Source organism: Manacus candei, unplaced genomic scaffold, assembly GCF_025592945.1.
Source record: "Manacus candei isolate 608988 ecotype Guabito, Panama unplaced genomic scaffold, ASM2559294v1 h1tg000005l, whole genome shotgun sequence".
Classification (NCBI taxonomy): Eukaryota; Metazoa; Chordata; class Aves; order Passeriformes; family Pipridae; genus Manacus; species Manacus candei.
In genome coordinates, this window is record NW_026138053.1 from 10,568,828 (window position 1) to 10,594,475 (window position 25,648).

At 44.6% G+C, this 25,648-nt stretch overlaps 1 protein-coding gene across 12 annotated transcripts in view; it reads left to right on the forward strand.

The window, feature by feature from the left end:
- LRRC7 (leucine rich repeat containing 7) overlaps positions 1-25,648 on the forward strand; it is a 372,813-nt gene that overhangs the window by 135,680 nt on the left and 211,485 nt on the right. For 9 of the 12 annotated variants that reach the window (XR_007906308.1, XR_007906304.1, XR_007906305.1 and 6 more), the window contains 10 exons: positions 359-488; positions 860-975; positions 7,294-7,363; positions 8,966-9,065; positions 9,725-9,849; positions 11,950-12,150; positions 17,493-17,604; positions 17,849-18,029; positions 19,570-21,247; positions 22,843-22,992. Coding sequence is in view for 7 of the 12 variants with exons in the window: in XM_051797788.1 (XP_051653748.1) it covers positions 359-488; positions 860-975; positions 7,294-7,363; positions 8,966-9,065; positions 9,725-9,849; positions 11,950-12,150; positions 17,493-17,604; positions 17,849-18,029; positions 19,570-21,247; positions 22,843-22,992 (2,863 nt within the window). In the remaining 5 variants the exon portion in view is untranslated. Of the gene's footprint in view, positions 1-358; positions 489-859; positions 976-5,473; positions 5,562-7,293; positions 7,364-8,965; positions 9,066-9,724; positions 9,850-11,949; positions 12,151-17,492; positions 17,605-17,848; positions 18,030-19,569; positions 21,248-22,842; positions 22,993-25,648 lie in introns of those variants that run through there. The other 3 variants (XM_051797808.1, XM_051797828.1, XR_007906312.1) reach the window with 3 other exon arrangements.

A 25,648-nucleotide genomic window follows, 5' to 3' on the forward strand; every position in this document is an offset into this window, starting at 1 on the left:
ACTTGTATTCCCAGCTTTTACAAGGGCATGAAGTGGTAGAACAGGGCAGAATGGCTTTCCACTGCCAGAGGGCAGGGTTAGATGGGATTAATGGGGAGAAATTCTTCCCTGTGAGGGTGGTGAGGCCCTGGCACAGGTTGCCCAGAGAAGCTGTGGCTGCCCCATCCCTGGAAGTGTCAGAGACCAGGTTGGATGGAGCTTGGAGCAACCTGGTCTGTGGAGGAAATCTGCTCTAAAATTTCCTCGCAGGGCTGTGTCTGTAGTTGTGTGAAGCTTTAGAACTCCCAGAGATTTTAGGTTGTTAACTGTGGTTCTCCACCCCTTGCACAGCTGCTAACGAGTGTATTTACAATTCCAGTTTGTCTTTGTTAGAAGAATTTGACTGCAGCTGCAATGAATTGGAGTCCCTGCCCTCCACCATCGGGTACCTCCACAACCTGAGGACCTTGGCTGTGGATGAGAATTTCCTCCCGGAGCTGCCCAGAGAAGTGAGAGGCTTTGGAATTACAGATTGAAATGTTTTGTGGGAGCCCAAGATTTCATCCTTGCCCAGACAAATTATCTGTTAAAGCAATTGTTTGTGGGATGATGTGGGAGACCAAACCTTTCTTATGTGCTCAGTAGAAAAACTGAGCAGTAAATTAATAAATTCCTGTTAAATTTGGAATATCCCTGTGAAGAGCAGAGTGAGTAACCCCAGGAACCCTGAGGGTGTTACTTTCTGATTAAATTCTGTATTTTCTGCTCTTTGTCACTTCCAGCAGAAACCCAATTCAGCCACCTCCTGCCATGAAAAGTGAGTGATAATAAATGTTGCCAGAGGCAGGATTCCATCACCTTTGGCTTTTTCATTCCGCAGATTGGAAGCTGTAAAAACGTTACGGTGATGTCTCTGCGCTCCAACAAGCTGGAATTTCTTCCTGATGAAATTGGGCAGATGCAGAAGTTGAGAGTGTTAAACCTGAGTGATAACAGGTACAGTTCACATCATTTCCTTCACCAATTTAAGCATTTATTAAAAAAAAAATTTAAACTGTTTTTTTATATTTTTTAAAAATACGTTTATATAAAATATATTTTATAAAAATATATTTAGAATTATATTAAAAATAACGTGGTTATTATTTACTTTATTTAAAATATAAGGCAAGAATCTTGATTTTTTTTTTCTAATCTTTATGGTTTGATCTTAGTTCCACTGATACCAAAGAAGAAGTTGAGTGGGGCCAAGATCTGGGTCTTGGTGTGTTTTAATAGGTTAAAAACTATTTGCTTCTTTTATGTCCTGCTGTTTCCATGCAAAAATGTGATATTTGGGTTATATAGGTTTGTAATATTTAATGATGAAAAAGCTGATCTATAGGGAACCATGAAGTGCAAGCACAGGAGTTTGTTATCCTGCCTCCACTGAAATTCAAGGAATATTTTTCATTCCCTTCAGTAGAGTTTTTTTGTCAAAATCCCCAGATTCTTGTGTTCTTATGCACATGACTCTCCTAGATGAGAAACAAAATGCTTAAACTGAGCCTTTCTTGATACCTGTGCTGCCAAAGACTGCCTGCCTTGAGCTTTATCCATGTGGGTGTGCCAAGAATATGGTAATTTTCAGCACAAACACAGAAATCCAGGTTTCCTGGATAGTGCCACGTATGGGGAGTGAATTCCATTTTCTCTCCAGTAATTACCCTCCACACTCAGTAAAAATCAGGAGAAGGGCTTCCCACCCCTGTGTCAGATTTGCTGTCAGCAGTTTCATTGTTGAGATTACAGCTGAGCATAAAATATAAACCATAAAATGAAGTAATGTAGAACTCCTTTAATATATTTGTTTAAAATTACTTGTTTAATTCAGTTGATTCTTTTCTGCATTGTAATTGTGTGTCATAAAATCCATCATGGCTGGACCAGAATGGAAAGTTAAACTTGAGTCTAGTTTGTGTTGTGACTGTCCAAATCCCAGAATCAGGAAATGCCTTCAGGTGGCACCAGGGGAGGTTTAGGTTGGATATTAGGGAAAATTCCTCATGGAGGAGCTTGTCTGGCCCTGGCAGTGGTGGAGTCCCCATCCCTGGAGAGATTTAAAAGCTGTATGGGTGTGGCACTTGGGGACATGAGTTAGCAGTGGCCTTGGCAATGCTGGGGAATGGTTGGACTTGATGGTCTCAGAGGGCTTTTCCAACTTAAACAATTCCATGAATCTATAACTCTGTGATCAAATGGTGGGTCTCTTGATTTTGGGTTCCAGACTGCAATGCTTTCCCGGGGACAGGCGTGCCCCCCATCAGCATATTGGTGGCAGCAGTGTGTGTTTGTACCTTTATCTGTACAGACAGAGTCTGAAACAACACTTCCAAACCACTCCAGCTGCCATTCCTGCCACAAAGAGAGGCTGGCTTCCCTTCCTGTCCCTGCATCCATGTGCCCTGTCCTGTCCTGCTGAGGTTTTGTCCAGATGTCTGTCATCCTGGATCCATAAGTGATGCAGGTGAACGCAGCCCGTGTCAAATACAGGGAATTTTCAGATGGACCTTTCTGTGTCTGGTTCCTGCCCAGCAGCTGTGGTGGCACCTGGGAGGGGACATAGGTGGGCACAGGAGTGGGGAGGCAGGAGGACAACCCTAATTCTGGGCACTTGGGAGTTCAGGGTACAGGTGCCTTCCCTGGCACATGAAACCGCTCTCAGCTGGGTCACTGCCCCTTTTCCAACCTGTGATTGTCCCGTGAGTCTGAGGTGAGGGACAGGAAACCAATGGGGTTTACTTGGATTTTGTTTCCCATTTTTTTCCCCAGTGACTTTTCAGCCAGGTCAGCTGCTGTTTTCAGTCCCATCACTTCAGTGTGGTGAGGGACTATGAGTGCTGAGGTGAGACAGGGAAGGGCAGCTCATGGCTGGGAGGGAGTGGGAGCAGACAGGGCTTCCCAGCTAGGCTGACCCAGCAGCTGGATTCCACCAAAACAGCTGTCCTGCCCCAGTTCCTTTTCCCCAGCTGCCCAGCTAGGACAGGATTGGGATTTCCACTGGGGAGGAAGGTAATTATGGGACCAGCATCCCAGTGATGGGATGTTCCATGGGATGGGATAGGATGGGATGGGATGGGATGTTCCTTGGGGTGGGATGTGGCAGCTACTATCCTTCCCACTCCCCTTCAGGGGTATGTGGTGGTGGTAAGCTCTTTTCTCCAGTCCTCCTGGAAAGCTGTGCAGTGAGCTGTGAGCATTGTGGAACCACTAGGAGAGTGGGGTCTGGACTGGGAGAGATGGGAACTGACTCCCCCCCCCTAGACATTCAACCTTTAAACTCAGCTGAATTTTCTTTAAAACTGGTTGAATTGTCCCATGTACTTTTCTGGAGTGGTTTGGGCAGTAAATCTTTCCTCCTTCCTTGCTGTCAGCTCTGGCTGAGGTTCAGTGTTGCTCTGCTGAGATGTTGTGATAATTCTTGTGCCATGGAACTTCCCACTGCAATGAAACTAAAAAGTTTTCACATTTTGGCACCAAAGAGCTTGGACAAAGTTCAGATTCCTTCTTAATGCTGGAGTTTTTAATGATTTTTTTTTTTACTTTTCTCTCATCCCATTTTCATTATCATTCAGGCAATGTCTGTTCTTTCTTTGAATGAGTCCACATGTACCTGCTTAAGAGAAGGGCGTCTGGGCTCTGCTTCCTGCTGGGAGCCTTCCCATGTTCCCACAGCAGTTTTGCCCCTCTGCTCTTCTCCAGATCTCACAGGAGGTAGAGCACACCAACTCTTTTCCTGGGTACCCCTTCAAGCCATTGGAAGAAGAGACAGAGACAGAGACAGAAGCAGGGCAGATGGGTGATTCTGGAGCCTCCTGAGCTTCACCCTGTTGTGATGGGCTCCTGGATCCTGGGATGTGCATCAGCCGCTTCCCTCTCAACTTATTATGGGGCCTGCTGAACCCTGGGACCCTCTAAGAGGGATCCTTTACCCAAGCACTGCTAATGCACAAAGATTTTGAGAAGCAGCTGTCACTCCCTGTGAGTAACAAGTCACAAGTAACAAACAAGGATGGATTATACATATTCCATCAGAATTTGCTGGTCAGCCCTTTGTGACTTTCTCTCCTGACACCAGAGGGATTCCAGTGTCCAGTTGCTCGTGCATCCTGGCACGTTATTTCCTTGCCAAGGGAACAGACTGTCCCTGTGACTGTCAGTTCATATGATGGATCCATCACCATGGAGCTGGAGTTTTACGGAGGGAACAGCATCTTCCACTGGTGATCTCCCAGGGAGTGATACCTCAGGGCCATCTCCTTGTCCTTTGCCATATGCCAAATTTCACCTTTGGTGCCTACAATGATGACTGTAAATGGGGCACTTGTGTATCCATTAACCTCTGACATTATTGCCTTTATCCCAGTGACTCTGGTGGGAATTGGGCTACTCACACGTTTATTGAGATGCCCTTTTGCCACCAAAAATGTTCATTCTGGCCATTTTCCTCATGGCAGGGAGGTATAGTCTGCCTTGAGGGATGTAGATACAGGGATGTTGGTGGCTTTGCACTTCCCTTGCCAGAGTGCATGGAAGATCTGCAGTCTGCTCCTGGAATGGCCATGCACACATGGAGCCATGAATAGAGGAGCTTTCCCTCCCTTGTGTTCTCTGGAGCTTGTCTGGATGTGATAGTCAGGAACATTTTAGATCTGGTCTAAAATCCTGACTGGATGTCTTTGAGGGAGGAGGCAAACCTGACACAGACCTCTTTGCCCCCCTGGCTAACGGGAACCTCACATTTCTGTGAGGTGACACATTTTGCACGCAGGAGGGTCAGTGTTTGGTTCTGTGGTGTCAGCTACTACAGACTTTCACTCTGTTCTGTGTCTTCTTCTCAGCACTGTAAGATGGACCTTGCTCATCTTAACTGACCAGAAGCTGTTTTAGTTTCAGGACTTCCTTCAAATATCCATGTTAGAATTCCCCTTTCACCAGAGAAATAGGCTCCAGCTTTCCTTTCCCACGCCAGTGATATCTGAACTTCTCATCTCCGTAGCTGGGAGTCCTCTCTCCTTTTATCTTTACAGGTCCAAACCTTTCCAACCTCCCACAGGCTCTGGAAAGTGCAGGATTCGGTTGGCTCTGATAGGCCATGATGGGTTGGACCCTGATTGCTGAGGTGGAGTCTCAGGAGGGCTGGAGTACAGCTGGCCAGCTGAGATGGCTTCACACTCTGTGGTCAGTCGGGACAGGTTTGACTCCAGACTCCTTGGGATCCATCCTTGCCTTTGCCAGGCACACTCTAGTCCAGGAGAACTGAGAAGTTTGATGAAATGGCTGTGCAGGTGCTGCTGGTGTGAAAGCTCCAGCAGTGCTGAGCCCCTGGGAGGCTCAGGGTACACGTGGGATTCATGCAGAGAAAAGAGCTGTGTGACTTACCAGTAACCGGTGTTCTCACCATGTGTAGTCCACATACACACCTGTCTTCCATCTGCTTCTCCTCTCTCCTCAGAGTCCTTCCAGGTCTGAGCCCTGTGATTGAGAGGTAGAATTGTTAGAATGTACATTTGGGCTACACTTCTCAAAGACATCGGTTACTGGTAAGTAACCTTTCTTTTAGTTCTAGATTGTTCTTGAAAGAGCTGAAAGAACCCTCCCCTTTCTGTGTGTGCACTGCTTCTGTCCTGGGCTCAGAATTCACCCACACGAGTTAGAAAAGCTCCTCAGATTAAGCAATCCATTTGTTTTATGATAAGACAGCAATGAAAACTAAGTTTCAGGTAGGTCAGGCTCTCCTTACTTTCTCCTGTGCTGTTAATTCCGGGTTTAAATGTGTGCACACATGGAAAGCTGCTCTAATCTCCAGAGGCATTTAACTGGAGTTTTAACTGCGTGTGCAAACATTCATTTTTATATTTCACTTTTAGAGAAAACTGATTTCTAGTCTAATACATCCTTATTAAAACAATTCCAATGCCTTACGGACACGCTGCGGTCCAAAAAAGCCCCAGTGTTAATGGGAATGAGCTTGTGGCAAAAAGACATCCAAATTCCATAAGGGAGACAATTCCAAAGCTTTGCTGCATAGAGACAATGGTACAAATGCTTGTGAGCAGCTCATCTCCCAGAAATACAGATTTTTTGTGTGAAGGAGGCTGTAGGAATGTTGCTGGTACAGGGACAGAGGGTTTTCCCACTGATGCAGCACCTGGAAATGGCTTACCTGGTTTTACTGAGCTTGGAGCCAATATGTCTGTGAGAGCCTTTGTTTCCCCAGAGTGGGGTTGTCTGACTCTCAGAAAAGGGCTTCTCCTCTTTTCTTTTTGCCAAATCACATTTAGGTTTAGTCTTTGTCGAAGGTCCTTTGGTCGATACATCCCTTCCCACTGTCCTCCAGCTCCTTAAACTCTGGACAAAAGCTGAGAGAACATCAGTCCATGGCTGGGACAGGCCATGTGTTGGTACAGAGCAGGTTTAGGTGGGATATTGGGAAGGAATCCTTCCCTGTGAGGGTGGTGGGGCCCTGGCACAGGTTGCCCAGAGAAGCTGCGGCTGCCCCATCCCTGGAAGTGTCCAAGGCCAGGTTGGTCGGGGCTTGGAGTAGTCTGGGATAGTGGAAAGTGTCCCTGCCCATGGCAGGGGGTGAAACTGGCTCATTTTTAAGGTCCCTCCCAACCAAAACCATTCTGGGACTACATAATGACTGAGGAGTAAAAATTCACGTTCAGGATGAGTTAGTGGGAAAAACATGAATGAATTCTCTGCAAACATTGTGTCATCATTTCCCATTCCCATATGCAGATCACTTTTAGGAAATATGTTTAAATGTCTAATTAAAATGCTAATTTTTTGCTGCTTCGTTTAATTTTGTCATTTAGGTTCCCTATGAATATTTATATTATTTTAATCCTTTGTCTGACGTTTCAACAAAAATGAATTTTCCATGATCTCAGAGCGATTCAGTTACAAAACTCCAATGTCCAATAAAAGGAGTTCTGGGAGCTACACTGAGGTCTTTCCTATAAGTCTTCCTGGGACGAAGATTTTTCTGTTTTCTGTGTTATAAGTGTAATTCTGGCTACATTTTGCCAAGGAAAAATATCAGTAACTCCTCAGTACCTTAGGGTGTGGTGCCAGCATTTTAGATTCCAAATAGCTCTCTTAACATGGAATGCCCTTAATAAAATACTGTGATTTAGTAGAAAACGAGAAAAAAAGCTATGAAATTACAACCATTTCAGTATGATCAAGACAAACATTTTGCAGACAAATCTTTAAACAAACTATTGTGGAAATGAAGGATTCATGTTGTTCCAATATTATCATTTACAGACTGAAGAATTTACCCTTCACTTTTACTAAGCTCAAAGAACTTGCAGCTTTGTGGCTTTCTGACAACCAGGTAATGCCTTTCAGTATTTATATTTTCCTTATTTAAGGGGTCATTGGAAGGGCTTTAAATGAAACCTGTCATTTAATCCATGGTTGTATCAAAATTTCTCCAGCCCAGCTTTATACTTTCATATCAAGGTGTAGATCCTGCTGGCTGTCCTTTAGTAACTTGGAAAAAGCACCTTTGCAGGATTTATTTCACCTGGATAAGCTTCTCTGTCCTTACAAAAGTAGTAAATAAAGGGTAAAAGTAGCAAGAGAATAGTTATTAAAAATAAATTCAGTATATAAGGCTTTGCTACCAACCTTGTTAGTGGTTTGTCCCATCATTTGCTCCATCTACACCTCTTTTTTTGTCTTCCTTTTCCCTTTTCCTGTCTATTCTTCCCTTTCTGCATATTTTAATTTTCATTGTACTCAGGGGCCGTCTAAACATGTCAAAGATGCGCAAGAACTCTGAGTCTTGGTTTGGAGAAAACTCATTTATGTTCCTCTTAAATCTGAGTGTGCCTTTCTTTGTCTGAGGGTTTTGGTTTTAACTAGAGATTCTTTGAGGTTCTATTTTAAAGCAAATTATGTAACATGAACTCTGAGAAATGCAACAGTTCAACCAGCAGCTGAGCACTAAAATAAGTCTTAAATGTACATTTGCTTTTATAACTGAGCCAAAAATGGGAAAGCTGAAGGGAGGGGTAATAGAAAATGATGATTAAATTTTAATGTGTTAAATTGGGATTCTTGGGTTTTTTTGCTCTAATTTCCATTTAAAAAAAATTAACATTCCATGGCTGCACAGCCCAGGCACAGAACAGCCACTTCCTTTTAAATATGCGAGGTTTTCCAGCATTTGGCTTTTCTTTGGTGTAGGATGGATTAGTTTCCATTCTGTGGACTATGACAGTCACTCCTGGTGTTACATTAGAATAAATCAATAATAAAATCTCATCAATTAAAGTGAAGCATAACATCTGAACATTCAGAGTGGCTCCATGTAAGTTCTCCAGTATCTTGCAGCAGGTTTACTCTCAGAACAGGCAACTACTCTGAATTTACTCCTCCATCATTAATTAACTCCTCGTTAGCTCTGGCTTAAACTAGATCACAGCCCTAGTGGGGGTGTTTTACATAAAATGTTAAAAAAAAAATATACAAAATCATCTGAGGAGATTTAAATAATATTTTAAATTTAAAACTAACAGTACTCTGATTAATAGCTATTTAACAGTCCATTTAAATCTTCTTGGAAATTCTTGATTTTTCTTTTCAATATTTTTCCCAACTGGGAATTTTTCTCTGACTCCTGTAACTGGAGACATTGAGTTCTGCTGTGGATTAACCATGCAGTGACAGGTCTGTGCTCCGACTTTTTTCCTTCCTCAGCCCAGAGCACTCGCAGTATGCCTGATGTTTTGCCCATCCTGGTGGGAATTGCAGGAATTGCAGAAGGGAGGAATGGGAGGGGAGGTATTGCCACCAGCTTAGCACTTGTTTTAGTCCACAGGGAGTTTCTTTTCACACAGAATTGTAGATATTCTTGTATTCCCTATTTATCAGAAACCGAATCCCATCTCAGCTCACACTCTGAGGTAACTGCTCTGGTTTTCCTCTCCAGTCCAAGGCTCTCATCCCGCTGCAGACGGAGGCACATCCTGAAACCAAGCAGCGAGTGCTGACCAACTACATGTTCCCCCAGCAGCCCCGCAGTGATGAAGGTAAAACACCAGCAAGGCAGGAATGGCGTTTGTTTAGAGGCTGGAGGAAATCCAGAGGGAGGAGGAGATCCAGAGAGAGGAGGAAATCCAGAGAGAGGGTTCCGACGTGGCTCTGTGTGTGTCTCCTCACACCAAGCCCATGGGACACACAGACATCCCTATTTTGGCACACACAGAGGAATCTGTCATTCTCAGGCCATCAGATTTATATTTTCTAGAGCACTTTCATTTCCAGAGTGGCTTTGTAAAAGCAGTTTGGGTCTGGATCTGAATGTGCACGGGAGGGAATTGTGGGCTCTGTTGGCCAGAGACTGGCCCCATCTGGCAGCTGGGGGTGTCCACCCACAGGGAGGGGAGTTCAGGGGTCCCAGCCTGGCTAAATTCAGGGTTTGGCTCCTTACAAAGCAACATTAAAATAGAGTTTTCATACTCCCCCTGTGCTCCAGGTGTGCCTCAAACCCTGTTGCTTCCCATCACTCTCACCACAGTTTTTATAACAACTCTGTCGTGGTTTCTCAGTTCCCACTGTCATTGCCCCCCTCAAGTTTTCAAACAATAACCCAAGACTGTGTGATCAACGAAGAAAAGCCTTTTTAGACCCTTGCCATCCTTGGGGTGCACCAACTGCTGGTTCCTGTCTCTTTACCCTTTCTCTGCAGATTTCCAGTCGGACAGTGACAGTTTTAACCCCACTCTGTGGGAGGAGCAGAGGCAGCAGCGCATGACTGTGGCATTTGAGTTTGAAGACAAAAAGGAAGAGGAGGAAAACCCAGGGAAAGTTAAAGTATGTTCTGTTTGGTTTATTCTGGTATTAACATATTATGGACAGGGTCCAGTATACAGGTCTTGAATTTAATTATTTTTGTGTTCTAAGTATCCAGAAACCTATTCCTATTCAGATTCCTGCTGTGACAGGTGTGTTGTCAAAAACCAGAATTAACACAGAGTGTTGGGAGACTTTGAATGATTGTCCTAGTTCTTTAGAAGGTGAGGAGGCAGCAGAGCATGAGGAAGAGTTTGACACTAAAATATATCCAAGGCCAGGTTGGACAGGGCTTGGAGCAACCTGGGCTGGTGGAAGGTGTCCCTGCCCATGGCAGTGGGTGGGATGAGATGGGATTTGTATAGATGCCCACACAGGAGCTAAAAACTCGTTGCTGGAACCTTCTAAGAACTTCAAGTGAGTCCCTCCAGCCATGGGTTGCAATAGTTCATGGGGAGGTTTCAACATGTACATTTTTAGCAGTTCCACCAGACCTTTAAGGGAGAAATTTGCAGGTTAATTTAAATTCTCAACAGGCAGTAACCACCAACACTGCAGCATTTATAGCAGCATAGATTATACACAGATTTCACTTTTTATCTTTCAGAGTTAAAACTGAACTCTCAGCCAAACATATGTTAAGATAGATTTGGTAATTGGAATTGTTCAATAACTTTTTCCATTGAGAATTTTGAACTTTGAGAATTCTCTCTTCGGTGTCAGGCTGCTTTTGATGTGTCATTAAACCCACAGGAATAGTACTGACAGGGAATACAGATTTCCTCTCTGATGAAAGCTCTGGATCAGTGAGGAAAATATCTGCATTCCAGTGCTCTCACCCTCCACAGCAGCCAGGAGTTCTGCTGTTTAATATTAAAACTCACAGTCATGGCAAACTCTGCTGAAATCCATGTCTAGGATTTGTATCTCTCATCCAACTCTTCCAGTTAATTTTCCCTGACTAGTTTTTACTGAGGATTTGCTGGGACTTGGCTTTTGGCCATGTCTGTCTCAGACCTTCCCCTTAAACCATGGTCTGAGTTCTAGGAGAAACCAACTGCCTAATTAGGCCAGCTCTAAATACGATTTCTTTCAACTATAACTCACCCAGGGCTTTATTGCTACTTTCCATCCTCAATTTATCTTTTCCTTTGGAATTCTTTATTAACATATGACATCCCAGTCATACATTTGGACATTTTCTGTTCAAGTCATGTTAGAGTCTACTCCCTGTAATGTTTATTCCCTTGTGGTTCAGAACTCTATGCCAGTATTTCATATAGTTTTATTTTCCAAACCAATCATTCTTCCGCCTCTGAAATATTCCTATTGACAGACCATTTTCATCTGAATCCAAAATTAAATTTTTCCCACCGTAACAGTGAGCTGTTAAAACATACTCCTTTTCTTACCTCACTTCCACAGTGAGGTAAAAGCTGCTTTGTGGTAAATGATTCCAAATACTTTACCACATTGTAAATGTGTTTCACAGTTATCCTGACACACACAGATCCCTCTGGGAAACTTAGAAATTGAAAATGTGGGGTTTTATAGAAAATCTGTGGGTCTATCAGTCAGTTAAGGCACCATTCAGGCCTTGTGGGGGTCCTGTCTGTGGTGGTTTGAGTCTGTTCTCCTGTGTGAGAGAAGAGTAGGATGCACTCGAGTGCCAGTAGGAACATTATCCATCTCCAGGAGCAAATGGCTCCCAGGGGATCAGCTACTGCTCTCAGCTGCCATCCATAATTCAGATTAATTGAGTACATAGAAAGTAACTAAATTAATTCTGCATTTACACCATCATTGTTTGGAGAAGTGGGATGGAATATGTCAGCACTCTCAAGCAAAGTGCATGATTAACATACAAGAGTCTCCCAGGGTAAAAGATTGTAGGGAGCCATTCCCATCCATTATTTTATGTCACTGGAATTCTGTTATAGGTTGACATAGAGTAACTGAGCACATTTCAGTCCCAAAGTCCATGCAAATATCTCTGTGTAACACCTCAAATTATCCCAAACATAAGGGATGTGCCCTGAGCCCCAGTACTGTAACAATGGGTTAGTTTGCATGCTGTTTGCATTTTGCATTTGTGCTTTAATTCTTTTTGTGAATGTTCAGGTTGAAATAAATCTAAAACGTTACCCCACTCCCTACCCGGAGGATTTAAAGAATATGGTCAAATCAGTCCAAAACCTGGTGGGCAAACCCAGCCATGGAGTGCGGCCCGAGAACTCTGCACCCGCTGCCAACAGTGACCAAGGGGTGAAAGACAAGTATGAGCACAAATGGCCCATGACACCCAAGGAGATTTCAGTGGAGGTAATGTAAAGGCTCCTTGTTCCTCTCCAGAGTCCCAGGTTTGAACACAACTTCTCCAAATGATAATGCTGCATCTGTTTGACCTCACACCTTTCACCTGTAAAGTTCATTCAGTTGTACATTGAGTTGCTGTTTTTCCCAATACTGCTGAATTTTTGGGTTGAAATCTACCTAGATCTGAATTTTGCTGTTGATTTAGACAATTTTAATGATATGAGACTTGCACAGGAGCAGGAGGAAGGACCAAGCTTATTTCCACCTCAGCCTTCAGTACATTCATTTCCCGCCTCCGATGCGATAATGACTGACCAGTTAGTTGTGTCTGACCCTACTGTGCCATGAGGTCCTGCTCCCTCAGTTTCTGTTATTAGGAGAAACCCAATTAACCTTGTCCAAAGTTCATGAAGGCAGCAGAACTTCTCCCACTGCAGGGAGCTTTGGATCAGGTATCCCTGAATACTGACTTCATGTGAGTTGCAGAATTCAGCTCTTAAAGTGTTTGCCTGCAGTGGATCAGCAGAAACAGGGGCAAAGTTCTATTCCAAGACAAATATAGTCATTAAGGAAGCAAAATTCCTAAATCCTACTGTTCCAAATAGCAGGAGCTTGATCTCATCTACCCATGGACACCCTGACTGTGTGCAGGCACCATTCAGAAATAAGGGAATTCTCTTCCCCAATGGTTTATAACATTGGATAGGTCTACAGGAACATCAGCATTCCTGAAAATCTTTACAAAGCCTTAATGTTGAAAAGAAATAACTGAGGAAAAAAATTCTCACATTCTTTTTTACTCCTTTGTTGTCTAAACATTAATGAGAAACTCATTGTCCTTGAAATATCCTTGTCTCTGGCTTCTTGTGTGTGCAGGAATTGTTCTTCCTAAATTTTCCATGTCTTTAACACAAATGGGCTATTCTTACATGCTCAACTGTAGCTGCTCTGTCAGTGCTGTGTGTTTTATTTGCAGCTAAACATTTTCATTTCCTACCAAAATAACCAACAAAAGTTTTCCCTTTGAGATGCTTCAGAAGACTTCCTTCAAATCTAGGCACAATTTCAATTAGCGTTAAAATATTTCAGTCAAATATTTCATTTAAACTAATATATTTAAGTTAAATCATTCATGTTTTCATCTAAATCTGAAATCATAAATTCCACCATTATTCTTTTTTGTTTATTAAGTTCTTACTGTGTAAATCTGGGCTTTAAACAACTTGGGCCAGGAGTCTTTACATGTTCTGCTTTTGTTGCTGAATACATAGAATTTATTTTGTATTATCTAGGTTTTGAACTTGAATATTCCTGACAGCTTTCAGTGGGTTTGAATTATCCCTAAGCATTATCCATCAGGAATTTGATCCATAGGGCCCGACAGAGGCTTTAGGTGTTTGGTCCCATGGCTGTGGTTGGTGATGCAGCCTCCAGAAGTCAGTCCTGGTTTGTTAACATTTGTTCAATTAAATGTGAAGTTTTTTAATGAAAATCCCAGTGAGCTGAGTCCCACAGGGTCCTGTGAGCAGGCAGAGCCCAGGGATCCTACGTTAGGGAGGTGTAAGGAAGGAGTAAGTGGCAGTGACAGCATAAAATATGAGATACTCTGGTTTTGTGTGGAGGTACAGGAGCTGTCAGTGGCACAAGTCTCACAAAAAGCATTCTGCAAAACCAGCTGAATTGCTGCAGACAGACCCCATGGTAATTCCTGAAGTGCAATTAAATAATGGGAGTGCAATTTCCTCCTTAATTGTCTCCCACAAGCAGCTACTCCGAGTGCACCACTGTTCCCATGGATCACTGGAGAGGGTTTTTCATCTTCTGTTATTACAATAGTGAGGAGGGGGGACTTTTTCACATTTTAATTTCCCTGGTACATAGTCAAGACTAGTAACACAACTATTTCATCAGGTAAGGAAAAGAAAAGGAGTGTTCTTGTCCCTCCTCCCAACACTGACACCGGGAAGGCATTTTGGCTCCAAGCGGGGAGTTGTAAATACATTTTTCTCTCTTTGGCTTCCTGCGGGAAGATAAAGACATGGGGGAAACTGTAGAAAAAGTGTGAATAATTTTGTGAACAATATTGGCCTGATTTCGGTTGTAACACATTAAATAAAACATAATTAAGCTCCATTTGCTTTTCAGATAATTAGGAGACACGATCTCGAGCCTCAAGTTAAAAGACAGTTTGAAATTGCAGGTGTGTTCTCATAGAGCTAAAGACTGAAGGCAGTTTCTAATACCAAGGTAATTTAATTTCAGGTGCAATGCTCACTTCTCATCCTCAGAGACCAGATAAGGTGGTTTCTGTTCTGATCTCTTTTGGGTTTTCTTGCAATTAATTTACACGTCTCTTCACAAACTGTTCCTAAATAATTAAAGGGAGCATCTGAAATGACTAAGAAGCTGCATTTCAAATCCCCTGCACCGTCCTCTGCTTTCACTTACAATAAGCAACCAATGTCTTGATTAGTCAGCAATTATAACAAACCTCTTCATTTTTCTAGGTCATTTTGAAACATGTGAGTTTTGGGCAAGTAGGAGGCTGGGATAATTTTGTGTCACCTTTCCATGAGAAACAGTGAGGAATCCCACAAATGAGCAATTTGGGTCTTTACAGTTCATATCAAAAATATTCTAAGAATATCCAACTTCTCAGGTGTCCCAGAGAAGCTGTGGCTGCCCCATCCCTGGAAGTGTTCAAGACCAGGTTGGACAGGGCTTGGAGCAACCTGGGTTAGTGGAAGATGTCCCTGCCCATGGCAGGGGGTGGAACTGGATGGGCTTTAAGGTCCCTTTCAACCCAAACCATTCTGGGATTCTATGGAAGATCTCTTCAGATTATAATTTAATGTTCTTGTGTTCTCAGCCTGAATTCTTGGTGATATTTCTCTTTCTCAGTTGTTTTAATGGTCTTTCCCATGTGTTTTCTCTTGGGAAACAGCTTACTACAGTTTTCTGTCTTCTCCCTGTATCCTTCTCCAGTTAGTCCTGAGGAATAACACAATTTGATTTATCTCTTCTCTTTCTTTTTGCAATTGCTGCTATTCACAATACTTTTTTCCTATTAGTGACCTTTTTGTTCTTGAGCTTGTAAGAACAAGGTCCTCTTAAAGAGAGGAATTAAATGGAATATGATTTGAGGTTTTTACAACATCTTTCACATTCATGGCATATTCACAAATGCCAGACTGGTTCTTTCGAAAGTGCATCGATTTTTGTTGGAATAACTGGATTAGGGGCTAAAAAGAAAATAGTATAAGGTAAAGAACTTCCTAAAATCATGCATCTGAAATAAAACCCTGTGTTCATCATGGTGTCAAAAATAGAACTGTTGGTTCTTACAGCAAGGGGGGTTATAACTTACAACTTTTGGAAGGTTCATGGCATGATGTTGGGATTCCAGGTTCAAGATAAAGAAAATAAAGAATTCCCAAAGAATCCCCTGTCTGAGACAGAGAACACTCAGGAATCACCTCTGGAAGCCTCAGACAGGGAGGAGAAAGCCGAGGGCACCAAGAGTTCAGAGGTACAACCAGACCCGTGACAGGCACCGTGGGTGTCACAAGGGGAGCTGGGCACTCTTATTTCTCAAAAAAACCCCCGGTTTTGCACAAGTTTGTCACACTGCACTGGTAACTGGTTGTGCTCCACTGGAGAAAGGCTGTTGCACTGTTGTTGAGTTGTGTGGATATCACTCTGTCACCTACAGAACACCACAGACATCCTGGGGTCTCTGCATGGGGAAGGAAAGTCTTGGCTGTATCACGCTGTGTAACTATTTCCCTAAATGTTAGTCCTGAGGAGTTTAATTAAGTTGGGGATGCCCGTTTTTTGCTGGTTTGGGAAGGTCCTGCCTCCAGCAGAACACCTAGTACAGAAGGATTAAAATAACTGTTGTGTAAATATAATTATATTCTTCAAGGATAAATTGCATGGCAAAGGTTTCTACAAATCTCTGTTTCCACTGTAACTACAAAAAGTAGTTAATGTAGAGGAAACCTCTGAAAGTTTGCTCCTGATGAGTAAAAGCAAAAAAAAAAATTAAAAATATTGGAGCATTTTACATTTTAACAATGGCTCAAATCCTTATCTTCTTCCACACCTCCTTCCACACAAACATATGAACTCAGTAAGTGTGTTTGGTTTGGGTACTCCAGTTTAAATTGTTTAATTATTACATCTCTCCTTATTAACTTCACTCTGCCAATTCACTGGAGAACCTTTACCAGCAACATGTCAGGGCACAGAGACCCCCATTACTATAAGTTCCCTTCTAAATATATTTCTCCTGTTTCTGTCCTCATTTATACTATTAATTATGGATTTTACCCTAATATCCCTTCAAAACTTCCTCTGTTTTAGTACATACTCTCCTTCTCCAACCTCCATCCTCTTTACAGAATGACAGCTCCTCCTCTCACAAGGATCCTGGTGGCATTGGCTGAGCTTTCCGTCTCCACCAGTTCTCTTTCCATGACATTTTCCTGAGCTGGGCACCACCCATAAAGTGGGTTTCCCAGATTGCCCATCCTTCAGGCTCCCTTTCCTCCAGTCCCTTCCTGAGGGCAGGGTACCAGTGTCATCCCTGCAGTACCTGTCACTCCCCTCCCTGTCTCCTCAGGACACCCACCCCTCAGCTCTGAAGTTTCTCCCCAAAATTCCTCCTTGTGACTTCATTGCCTTCTAAGTGTCCTGTGAGCCTAAATGTCCTAATTTAAAATACCTCTTTCTAAGACTACATCCCACTTCCCTTCAACATTTTTCCATTTTATGTTCTGTATATATCCCTTTGAAGGTCAAGATGTGCTGAACTCTCAGAAGTTTATTAAATCTGAATAATTTTAATTTAACCACAAACCCTTTATAGACAAAGCCATTTTATTAAATATAGCTACAGGGACAGCTGAATCTGTGGAGGGACTTGGGCCATGAATAACTGAACAAGGAACATTTCCTCCTGAAATAACAATTGTTTACTCCCAATTTGTGTTTTTTTTTTTCTGCTGGCAGCTTGTTTTTGTGACCTTGACTTCATCCAAAATGTTTACGTGGCCTTGATGTATCTCACAAGTTCCATCTGTTTTGTCTACATTTCCAGAATGAGCACGTCACCATAATTTTTAGGAGTATTTCTGGAGGACTAATTAGAACTTTCAGCTGACAAATCAGCATGATTAGACACTGCCCGTATGGTGGGGTTAGTGTGTTGTGAGGAGAAGGCTGGGAAATGTTTGTGCCTTGCAGTTTGAAGTGGAATCTGTCTCCTGTGTTTACTCTTTGTTATTATGTTTGTCAGGATGCCTTGGGACATCCATGTGTTTATTGTTCATTTTTATATTCCTCAGGATGCCTTTGGACATCCTGCCAGTGAGATGAGGATAGGGGAGCTCCGTCCTTCCATGCCTGAGACTCCGTTGTACCCCCCCAAACTCGTTCTGCTGGGTAAAGACAAGAAAGGTACTGACTTGGTTTACAACAACCTTTGAGATGAAAACCTGTGTGATATGCAAGGAGAGATGTTCCTGGACATGTTCTACCTTTTACTGTGATTTTAAAACAAATCCCATGCATATTTGTGCACACACACACACACACACACACACACATATATATGTCCATAGTTCCTGTTTAAAAATGTGTTTTTCTGGAGTTTAATTCTCAAATGCCACACTCTGAAAGCATTTGCTGTGTTTTGTTTCAGAGTCGACAGATGAGTCTGAAGCAGATAAGATCCATTGTCTGAATAACAGCGTTTCCTCAGGCACTTACTCAGACTATTCCCCTTCCCAGGCTTCCTCAGGGTCCTCCAATGCGCACGTTAAAATGGGCTCCTTGCAGACAACGGCTAAAGAAGCAGTGAATAACTCTCTGTGGGGGAACAGGTGTGACCATCTTTCTTAGCACAGCTTCTGGTGGCATTTTATCTTTTCATATGCACTCAAAGTGACCGTATCTTCCCCCAGAGGGTGGTTGGGCACTGAACAGGCTCCCCAGGGCAGTTGTCACAGCACCAAGGCTGACAGAGCTCCAGGAGCGTTTGGATGATATTCTAGGGCATGTGGTGTGACTCTTGGGGATGGGCCTGTGCAGGCCAGGGATTGGACTCGATGATCCTGATGGGTCCCTTCCAACTCAGCATATTGTGGGATTCTTTATTGATCTCTTAAGGCATTTGGTTTAAAAAGTCCACATTTTTTCTCATTTGTGCGTAGCTGATCACAGCCCAGGCTGTGCAGAGCTGGCCATCCATCCATACTCTATAAGCACCAGTAATTCTACAGCTGGTGGGTCAGTTCTGGGCTATAACCAGGCATTAAAGCTCCTGGAGGCTGGCTGCAGTCTTTGTCCCATTATTGCTGTCCCAGCCTCCCTCTGCCCTGGATTCCAAGAACAACATGGAAACTTCTCTTGGAAAGCTCTAATGAGCCATCAGCAGCCTGAGAACACCCTTGTACCACACCAGGAACACCCTGCCCTGTCTGTCCCTGCCATAAACCACTTTATGTGGTTCCATCCACAGGCTGTGTCCTGTTAAAGAGAGGCTCAGCCAGCTCAGGGGAGATGCATAAAATCTTGGTGGTGAGAACACACACAAACTACATCTGGTATCTTTGTTTAAAAATAAAGTAATGTAAGTGTGAAAAACCTTCTGTTTCACTCACAGATTATTTTTACAGCAGGTAAATATGTTCAACTGGATTTCTGTGAACACGGCATGGAGCCAGCCGGGCCTGTTACTGACTTCTTAGTTTCTCCATGTGTGTACTGACACAATCTGTGCTCCAGGGCAAAAAGCTGCTTACACCTTTGTGCCAAGCCAGTGGCACGAGGTTCATGTCTCAAAGCACAGTCCCAAAGCCAGAGCATAGATGGGAGAGTCCTGAATTGTTTTAAGCTTATAGAGAGCGTCCAGAGGAGGGCAAGGGACATGGGGAAGGTCCTTGAGGGGAAGCTATGTGAGGAGCAGCTGAGGGCTGGAGGAGACTGAGGGGAGATTTCATTGCAGTTACAGCTTCCTTGGGAGGGGAAGAGGAGGGGCAGGCACTGATCTCTGCTCTGCAGGGACCAGGGACAGGACCCCAGGGAATGGCCTGAAGTTGTGTCAGGGCAGGTTTAGGTTGGATCTCAGAAAAAGGTTCTTCCCCCAGAGGGTGGTTGGGCACTGAACAGGCTCCCCAGGGCAGTGGTCACAGCACCAAGGCTGCCAGAGCTCCAGGAGTGTTTGGATGATCCTCTGGGGCACGTGGTGTGACTCTTGGGGATGGTCCTGTGCAGGAGTAAGGGTTGGACTCAATGATCCCGATAGACCCCTTCCTACTCAGCATATTCTGTGACTCTGTGATTCTGCTGTCATTCTGGTGATGGTTTATGTGCTGGTATAGAGGGCATTTTATCTTGTTCCCTTCTCTCTTGTCTTTGCAGGCTGGCACAGTCGTTCCCGCAACCCCTGGAGACCAAGCCATTGCTGAGCCAGCGGGAATCGGCTCCAGCCGGGAACCTGCCGGCACGGCCGGAACGGCGCCCGCTGAGCGACACGTTCACCGAGGGCTGGACCGACAGTTCCCACTACGACAACACAGGGTTTGTGGCCGAGGAAAGTGCGGTGGAGAACCCCAGCGCCAACCCCCTGCTCACCACCAAATCGAGGAGCTCATCTGCACACGGGCGCAGGCCACTGATCCGACAGGACAGGATAGTTGGCATCCCTCTGGAGCTGGAGCAGCCAACGCTCAGAAACACACATGAATCTGAAGTGCCTCCTCCCAATCCTTGGCAAAATTGGACCAGAACCCCTAGTCCCTTTGAAGACAGGACAGCTTTTCCTTCCAAACTGGAAAGCACCCCCACCACCAGCCCTTTGCCCGAGCGGAAAGATCATATCAAAGAGTCTCCTGAAATGACAAGTACTTTCCCTCCAGGAATAGCATGGGAATATCACGACTCAAATGCTAACAGAAGCCTCACAAACGTCTTTTCCCATATTCACTGTCGCCCAGATCCTTCCAAAAACGTCATTTCCATCAGCAAAAGCACAGAGCGGCTTTCCCCAATGATGAGGGATTTAAAAACGAACAAGTTTAAGAAGTCTCAGAGTATCGATGAGATAGACATTGGTACATACAAGGTGTACAACATCCCCCTAGAAAACTATGCATCCGGGAATGATACTGTAGGGCCTCACGAGAGGGTGGACAAGCTGCTGGGCCCGGAGCATGGCATGCTGAGCATGTCCCGCAGCCAGTCTGTGCCCATGCTGGACGACGAGCTGCTGACCTATGGCAGCGTCAAGGTGCAGCCGCAGCAGAAATCGTCTGTCACCAAGAAAGTCTACCAGTTTGACCAAAGCTTCAACCCCCAGGGTGCTGTGGAGGTCACGGCCGACAAGAGACTCCTGCCGCCCTTCCAGCTCAACCCCGAATACATCCCCCAGCCACCCAAAAACCTGCCCCAGGAGCTGGTGAGCCCGCGGGGGTACCGCGGGTATGCACCCGTGGAGCCCATGTTCTCCTTCTCGCAGCCCTCGGTGAGCGAGGAGCCTGTGGGGCCCCCCTTTGGCAACCAGGGCACACGGCCAGGCTTCCTGCGCAGGGCGGATTCCCTGGTCAGCTCCACCGAGATGTCCATGTTCCGCAGGGTCAGTGAGCCCCAGGAGCTGCCCCCGGGCGACAGGTACGGCCGGGCCCCGTTCCGCGGGGCGGCCGAGCGCCAGAGCGGCATGGCCGTGCCCGAGGCACAGTTCCTCAAGCGCAACGGGCGCTACGAAGACGAGCTCCCTTCCTACCAGGAGGTGAAAGCCCAGACTGGGAGCTTCCCAGTTAAAAACCTCACGCAAAGGAGGCCCTTGTCCGCACGAAGCTACAGTACAGAGAGCTACGGCACATCCCAAACCCGGCCCGTCTCAGCGAGGCCGACAATGGCAGCGCTGCTGGAAAAGATTCCGTCAGACTATAACTTGGGTAACTATGGCGACAAGCCTTCCGATAACAGTGATATAAAGCCAAGGCCTCCCCCTGGGAAGGGAAATGAGAGCTGTGCTAAAATGCCCGCTGACTGGAGACAACAGCTACTTAGACATATAGAAGCTAGAAGGTTAGACAGGGTATGTTTGGCATTTCTCTGCAATTAATGCCTTTAGTTGTGTGTTTCGGTATGTCAAACTATTTGCACGTGCAGTGGTGACCACCAGAATTCCCAGTAATGCAATGCAATTCCTGCCTTGTTGTCAGAGGAGCTGGCCTGCGAAGGGCCCTAGGGGTGCTCAGCTGGAGTGAGGAGTCCCGGGTAAACCCAGAGGCTCCACTCTGGTCACTGAGGTGGTGGCTCCTGCAGCACTCCCCAAAAGGATGAAAGCCCGTAAGATTCTGTCCTGCTTGTGGATGTGGATGTGCTGCTGGAGCCCACCACGTCAGGCACAACTGGGAGCTCTGGGCACATCTTGACAGTAAAAGTGAATAGAGAAAAACATCACTGAGAATAAGTAAAATAATGTATTTTAGCTTTCGTATCACTGTCAGAGAGGGTTTAAAGGTGTCTCTTGACTGAGAAATAGCACTGGGCACCCATTGCCACTGTTTTGAATGAGGAATGTGATCATTACTCCTTTTAGCTGTAGGAAGTTGTGCTGATTTGCCTTCTATTCGAAGAGTACAAGTCCTTTAGTGCATGATTTCAGTCATTACCTATTTAATGACCTACTTCATAAATCGCATTTACTTCATGATCTGAAGTGGTTGTGAAAAATTACTGTCATGAAATGCATAAGAAGGTAGTTGCCAAATGTGTCCATTTACCTACTTTATGCCAGAGCCTCCTGAGTTTGGTGTTACTACACTCCTCACCTCCCAGTTTCTCAGATGTGATGCTTATTAAAATATCATTAGGGCCCAGTGGGTTAAATTTAAAAAACGGGCTCAAAGGCTGAAGTGTTTCCTTCCTTCAGCTCTTTTCCATGTGCTGTGTAAAACCAATTGGAAAATACTCCCCAGGGAAACCAGTGCACCCCAAACAAGCCATTTCTGGTGGAAATAAACACTTCCCAGCTGCTGATTTGTTTAAGAAATATATTCATGCTTAAGTTACAATGTGTATCAAGGAATACCTGAACTCACAGAAAGCTGACACTGGTGATTCTGCTGAGTTGGCAGCAATCCCTGTGAGCTGGTTACTGCTGGTTACAAAACTCTCAGGAGTTGAGCTGCCTGGTGGAGGGTTTGCTGGTGAGAAGCCCTGGGCATTCCTATGGAGCAGCTGCTCCAGGAGAAGCTGCTGCCTGTTGGGTCTATGCAGGACTGTGGCAGTGGGCAGGGAGCAGGTGCTCCTGGGATGGAGCAGAGCCTTCTCCCCCAGGGTTTGCTCCTTGGTGCCAGACACATATCTGGCCTATCTGTGGTTGTGCAGCCGAGCCTAAATTTGGCCATATTTGCAAAATAAAGACTTGTGCCATGTGATACAACTCCAGATACCAACACACCTCATCTGCTGTCAGCGTGGAAGTCGTTTCTGGTATCCATTTTATGTACAATGAGCAATGTACTTGCTTTGTGTGACCCAGTGCATGCCCCGGGGAGCTATTGATCTCTTGGGACTGTTTGTTTGCTTAAACTAAAACTCTGTGAACTTAACCATATATGTGTGATACTTAATTCGATGAGCATGTGTGTTCATATCTGTCACGTGGTTGTTTCCTCTACTCAGACCGCTGCTTACAAACACCACACAGTTAGCCTTGGCATGCTGCACTCTGGAGGGGTTTCAGCAATGCATGCCGGCCGAAGCATGACTTTAAACTTGCAGACTAAATCTAAATTTGAAAACCAAATGCTTCAAGAGCTACCTCTACCGAAAGTAAGTATGGGCTAGCCAGCATCACTGGCATTCCCAATAAATTAACTCCTTGCTTCCTCCTGGTTTAGCTTTTGCCTACTACTCATGCTTATACAGACCCAATCCAAAAAGCAAGGGTGGCAATGGTACAGTTTTCCTCCTGAGTGGTCTTGCTTTTTGGATTCTGGGTTTCCCGTGGCTGTCATTCCTGCTTCCTGCTCTCGTCCTCCAGACCGGTGCCATCATTTTCTCAATCTGTGAAGATAAATGGGGAATGTGCTTTGCTCTTGGACTGTTTGAGCTTAAAAAAAGGATGGTAGAAATGTTGAATATGCATTTAAATAGGCTCCAGGAGACAAGGATTTTAATATTTGAGCATTAACTGGCTCTGCCATAGTAGCTGATGAGGTTTGAGCACACCTACCACACCCAAACCCATTTTAAACTTTGGTTGAGTAACACCTATAGAAAGAGAATAACCTCATTTTTTACTATTTTACATCTATTCTCATATATTGCCAACAAGTACAGACATACAAGACCGTCCCAAACAAATGTTTGAATGGAAAAGCACACAGGACAAGCCAGAGAGGGACATTGCTGCAGGATTTGCAGTGTCAAAGAGGAGATCCTGAGACCTTCTGTGCATCCATGTGGCCACACTCCCAGGGTCAGGGAAATGTAGGAGGGACAGGCCTCACTCAGCCTCTCCCTGCTTTAGCAGCAGGAGCTGTTGGGACACAATAGCAGCATCTCTGAGTAATTAAAGGGCTGCAGAACACAGATCCAGGCACTGCCATGGGATCAACTGTGCTGGTGATTGCCGGGCTGGCCTCCAGCACCTCTGCACCTACTCAGGCAGGACCGGCCCTGGCCAGAGATTCCCACAGGAGGCTTCCAAGACCCCATTTCAGAGCTTAGATCCAAGGCTGGTAAGAAGAATAGGGTGATATAATGGCAGCAGCATGAGCAGGTTGTGTGGGTTGGACAGACCTCGGCTCTGCTCAGCTCCCTGATGCGGCACAAACTCTGTGCTGGAGTTTTGGGCAGAGCTGGGACAGGATAACATCACACATGGATCAGTGTCAGGCTTTTCCTGCTGGGACTGACTCTCCATACACTGTCACCTCCATCCCCCATGCCATCAGCTGTCCCTGGGTTCCCTCACCCTGCTCTCTGTGCTTCTCTGTTGTTGGGTGGGTGGCACCGAGAGGCCCCCCAGAGGTGTGTGTTGGCCACGGGTGACATTCCGGTGTTGTCTCTGCTTCCAAAGAACCTGTTTGTCTCCTTGAGTACATGCCAGGTCTTGTCACAAGTCCTTGGAAAAATCCATTTTCCATCAACCCCAAATAACAGTGCTGGTTTGCTACACACATCAGGAATACAGTATTTTATGGTACTTCCAGGATTTGAGGCTGTAAATGAATATGGATATTAATGGATGGATGTCTGAGGAACTAATGAATCTATTCAGAGTGATATGTTTTGGGGTGTGCTCTGATGTGGATTATTCTGCTTTCTATTCCACCAGCGTTTCACTGCTCCATACCCATATAAACTGTGATGCTGAACTGCATTAGGGGGCTTATTCTTTTATTGTACTGTTTGGGAAGCAGGGGAAAATTATTGTTGAATGAATATTGTGTATATTTAGTATGGTTTAATTCTATTCCTTCATATGTTCTAAAGGATTTGCATTTCTTGATGAATCCAGGCCACAGCAGTTTAATGTTTGTCTCCTTCTCCTCCCTCTTTCCCGTGGCCTGGATTCAAGAGAGTAATGAGTGAGGTCTGGTTGTCCAGTGGATGGTCAGGAAATCAAGTTTACCAGTAACTTATTTTCAGAATGTTTATAACATTGATTCTGCTCACTGTAGAAAATGTTTGAACTGCTGCTTTTCGTTGTTTACCCAGATTTAATAGATGTGGGTTTGTTTTCAGTCTGTCCGAGCTCAGAAAATGAGCAGTACTGCAAGGGACCAAATTCATTTTGCTGCAGAAAATGAAACCACAGAATTTTCCTGTTTATTGAGAAAGCAGAAAACGCCCTCTGTATTTTTGCTTTTTCCCTCTCGAGTGCAAACTCCCTCCTGCAGATCAGTCAGTGGGGAAACAACCCAGACCTTTTCCATTTTTGGGATCCATCTCTCAGGTGGTTTAAAAGTTTATGGTTTGGTGGAATCCATTCCCAGAAGTGTCTGTTGCCACCTCCCTTGGAAATAATAGTCAGTCAGGAGAAAAGCAGAGGTCCCCCTTGGAATGAACCTCTCTACCCCCTCTCTGCATGAGGAGGGCACCCAGAGAGGCCCAGAAGCTGATCCCTCAGGATGTGAGAGGATTCTCAGGGCAGCTCTGGAAGGGATGGCTTTATTTTCCATTTTAATGGTGTAAAGAAAGCTCGACGAGGAGGTCTTCCAGCAGTGGAAATGTTTTTCTAGTGGTTTTTAATAGAAGGAAAATAGCAACTTTCATGATTTTTCTGGAAGACTTGAAGGATGAAAGAATTATAATGAAAGTTTTCTTTCATTTTAAATCAGAGTTGAAATTTTTTTTATTTAGCCACTGAGATGTGTGATTAAATCACAGTTTACTTCTATTTACTTTTAAACTTCTGTTAAAAATAGTTTTTAATTGATAAGTTCCCAGCTTTCATATTTCAAAGCAAATGCAATTCTTC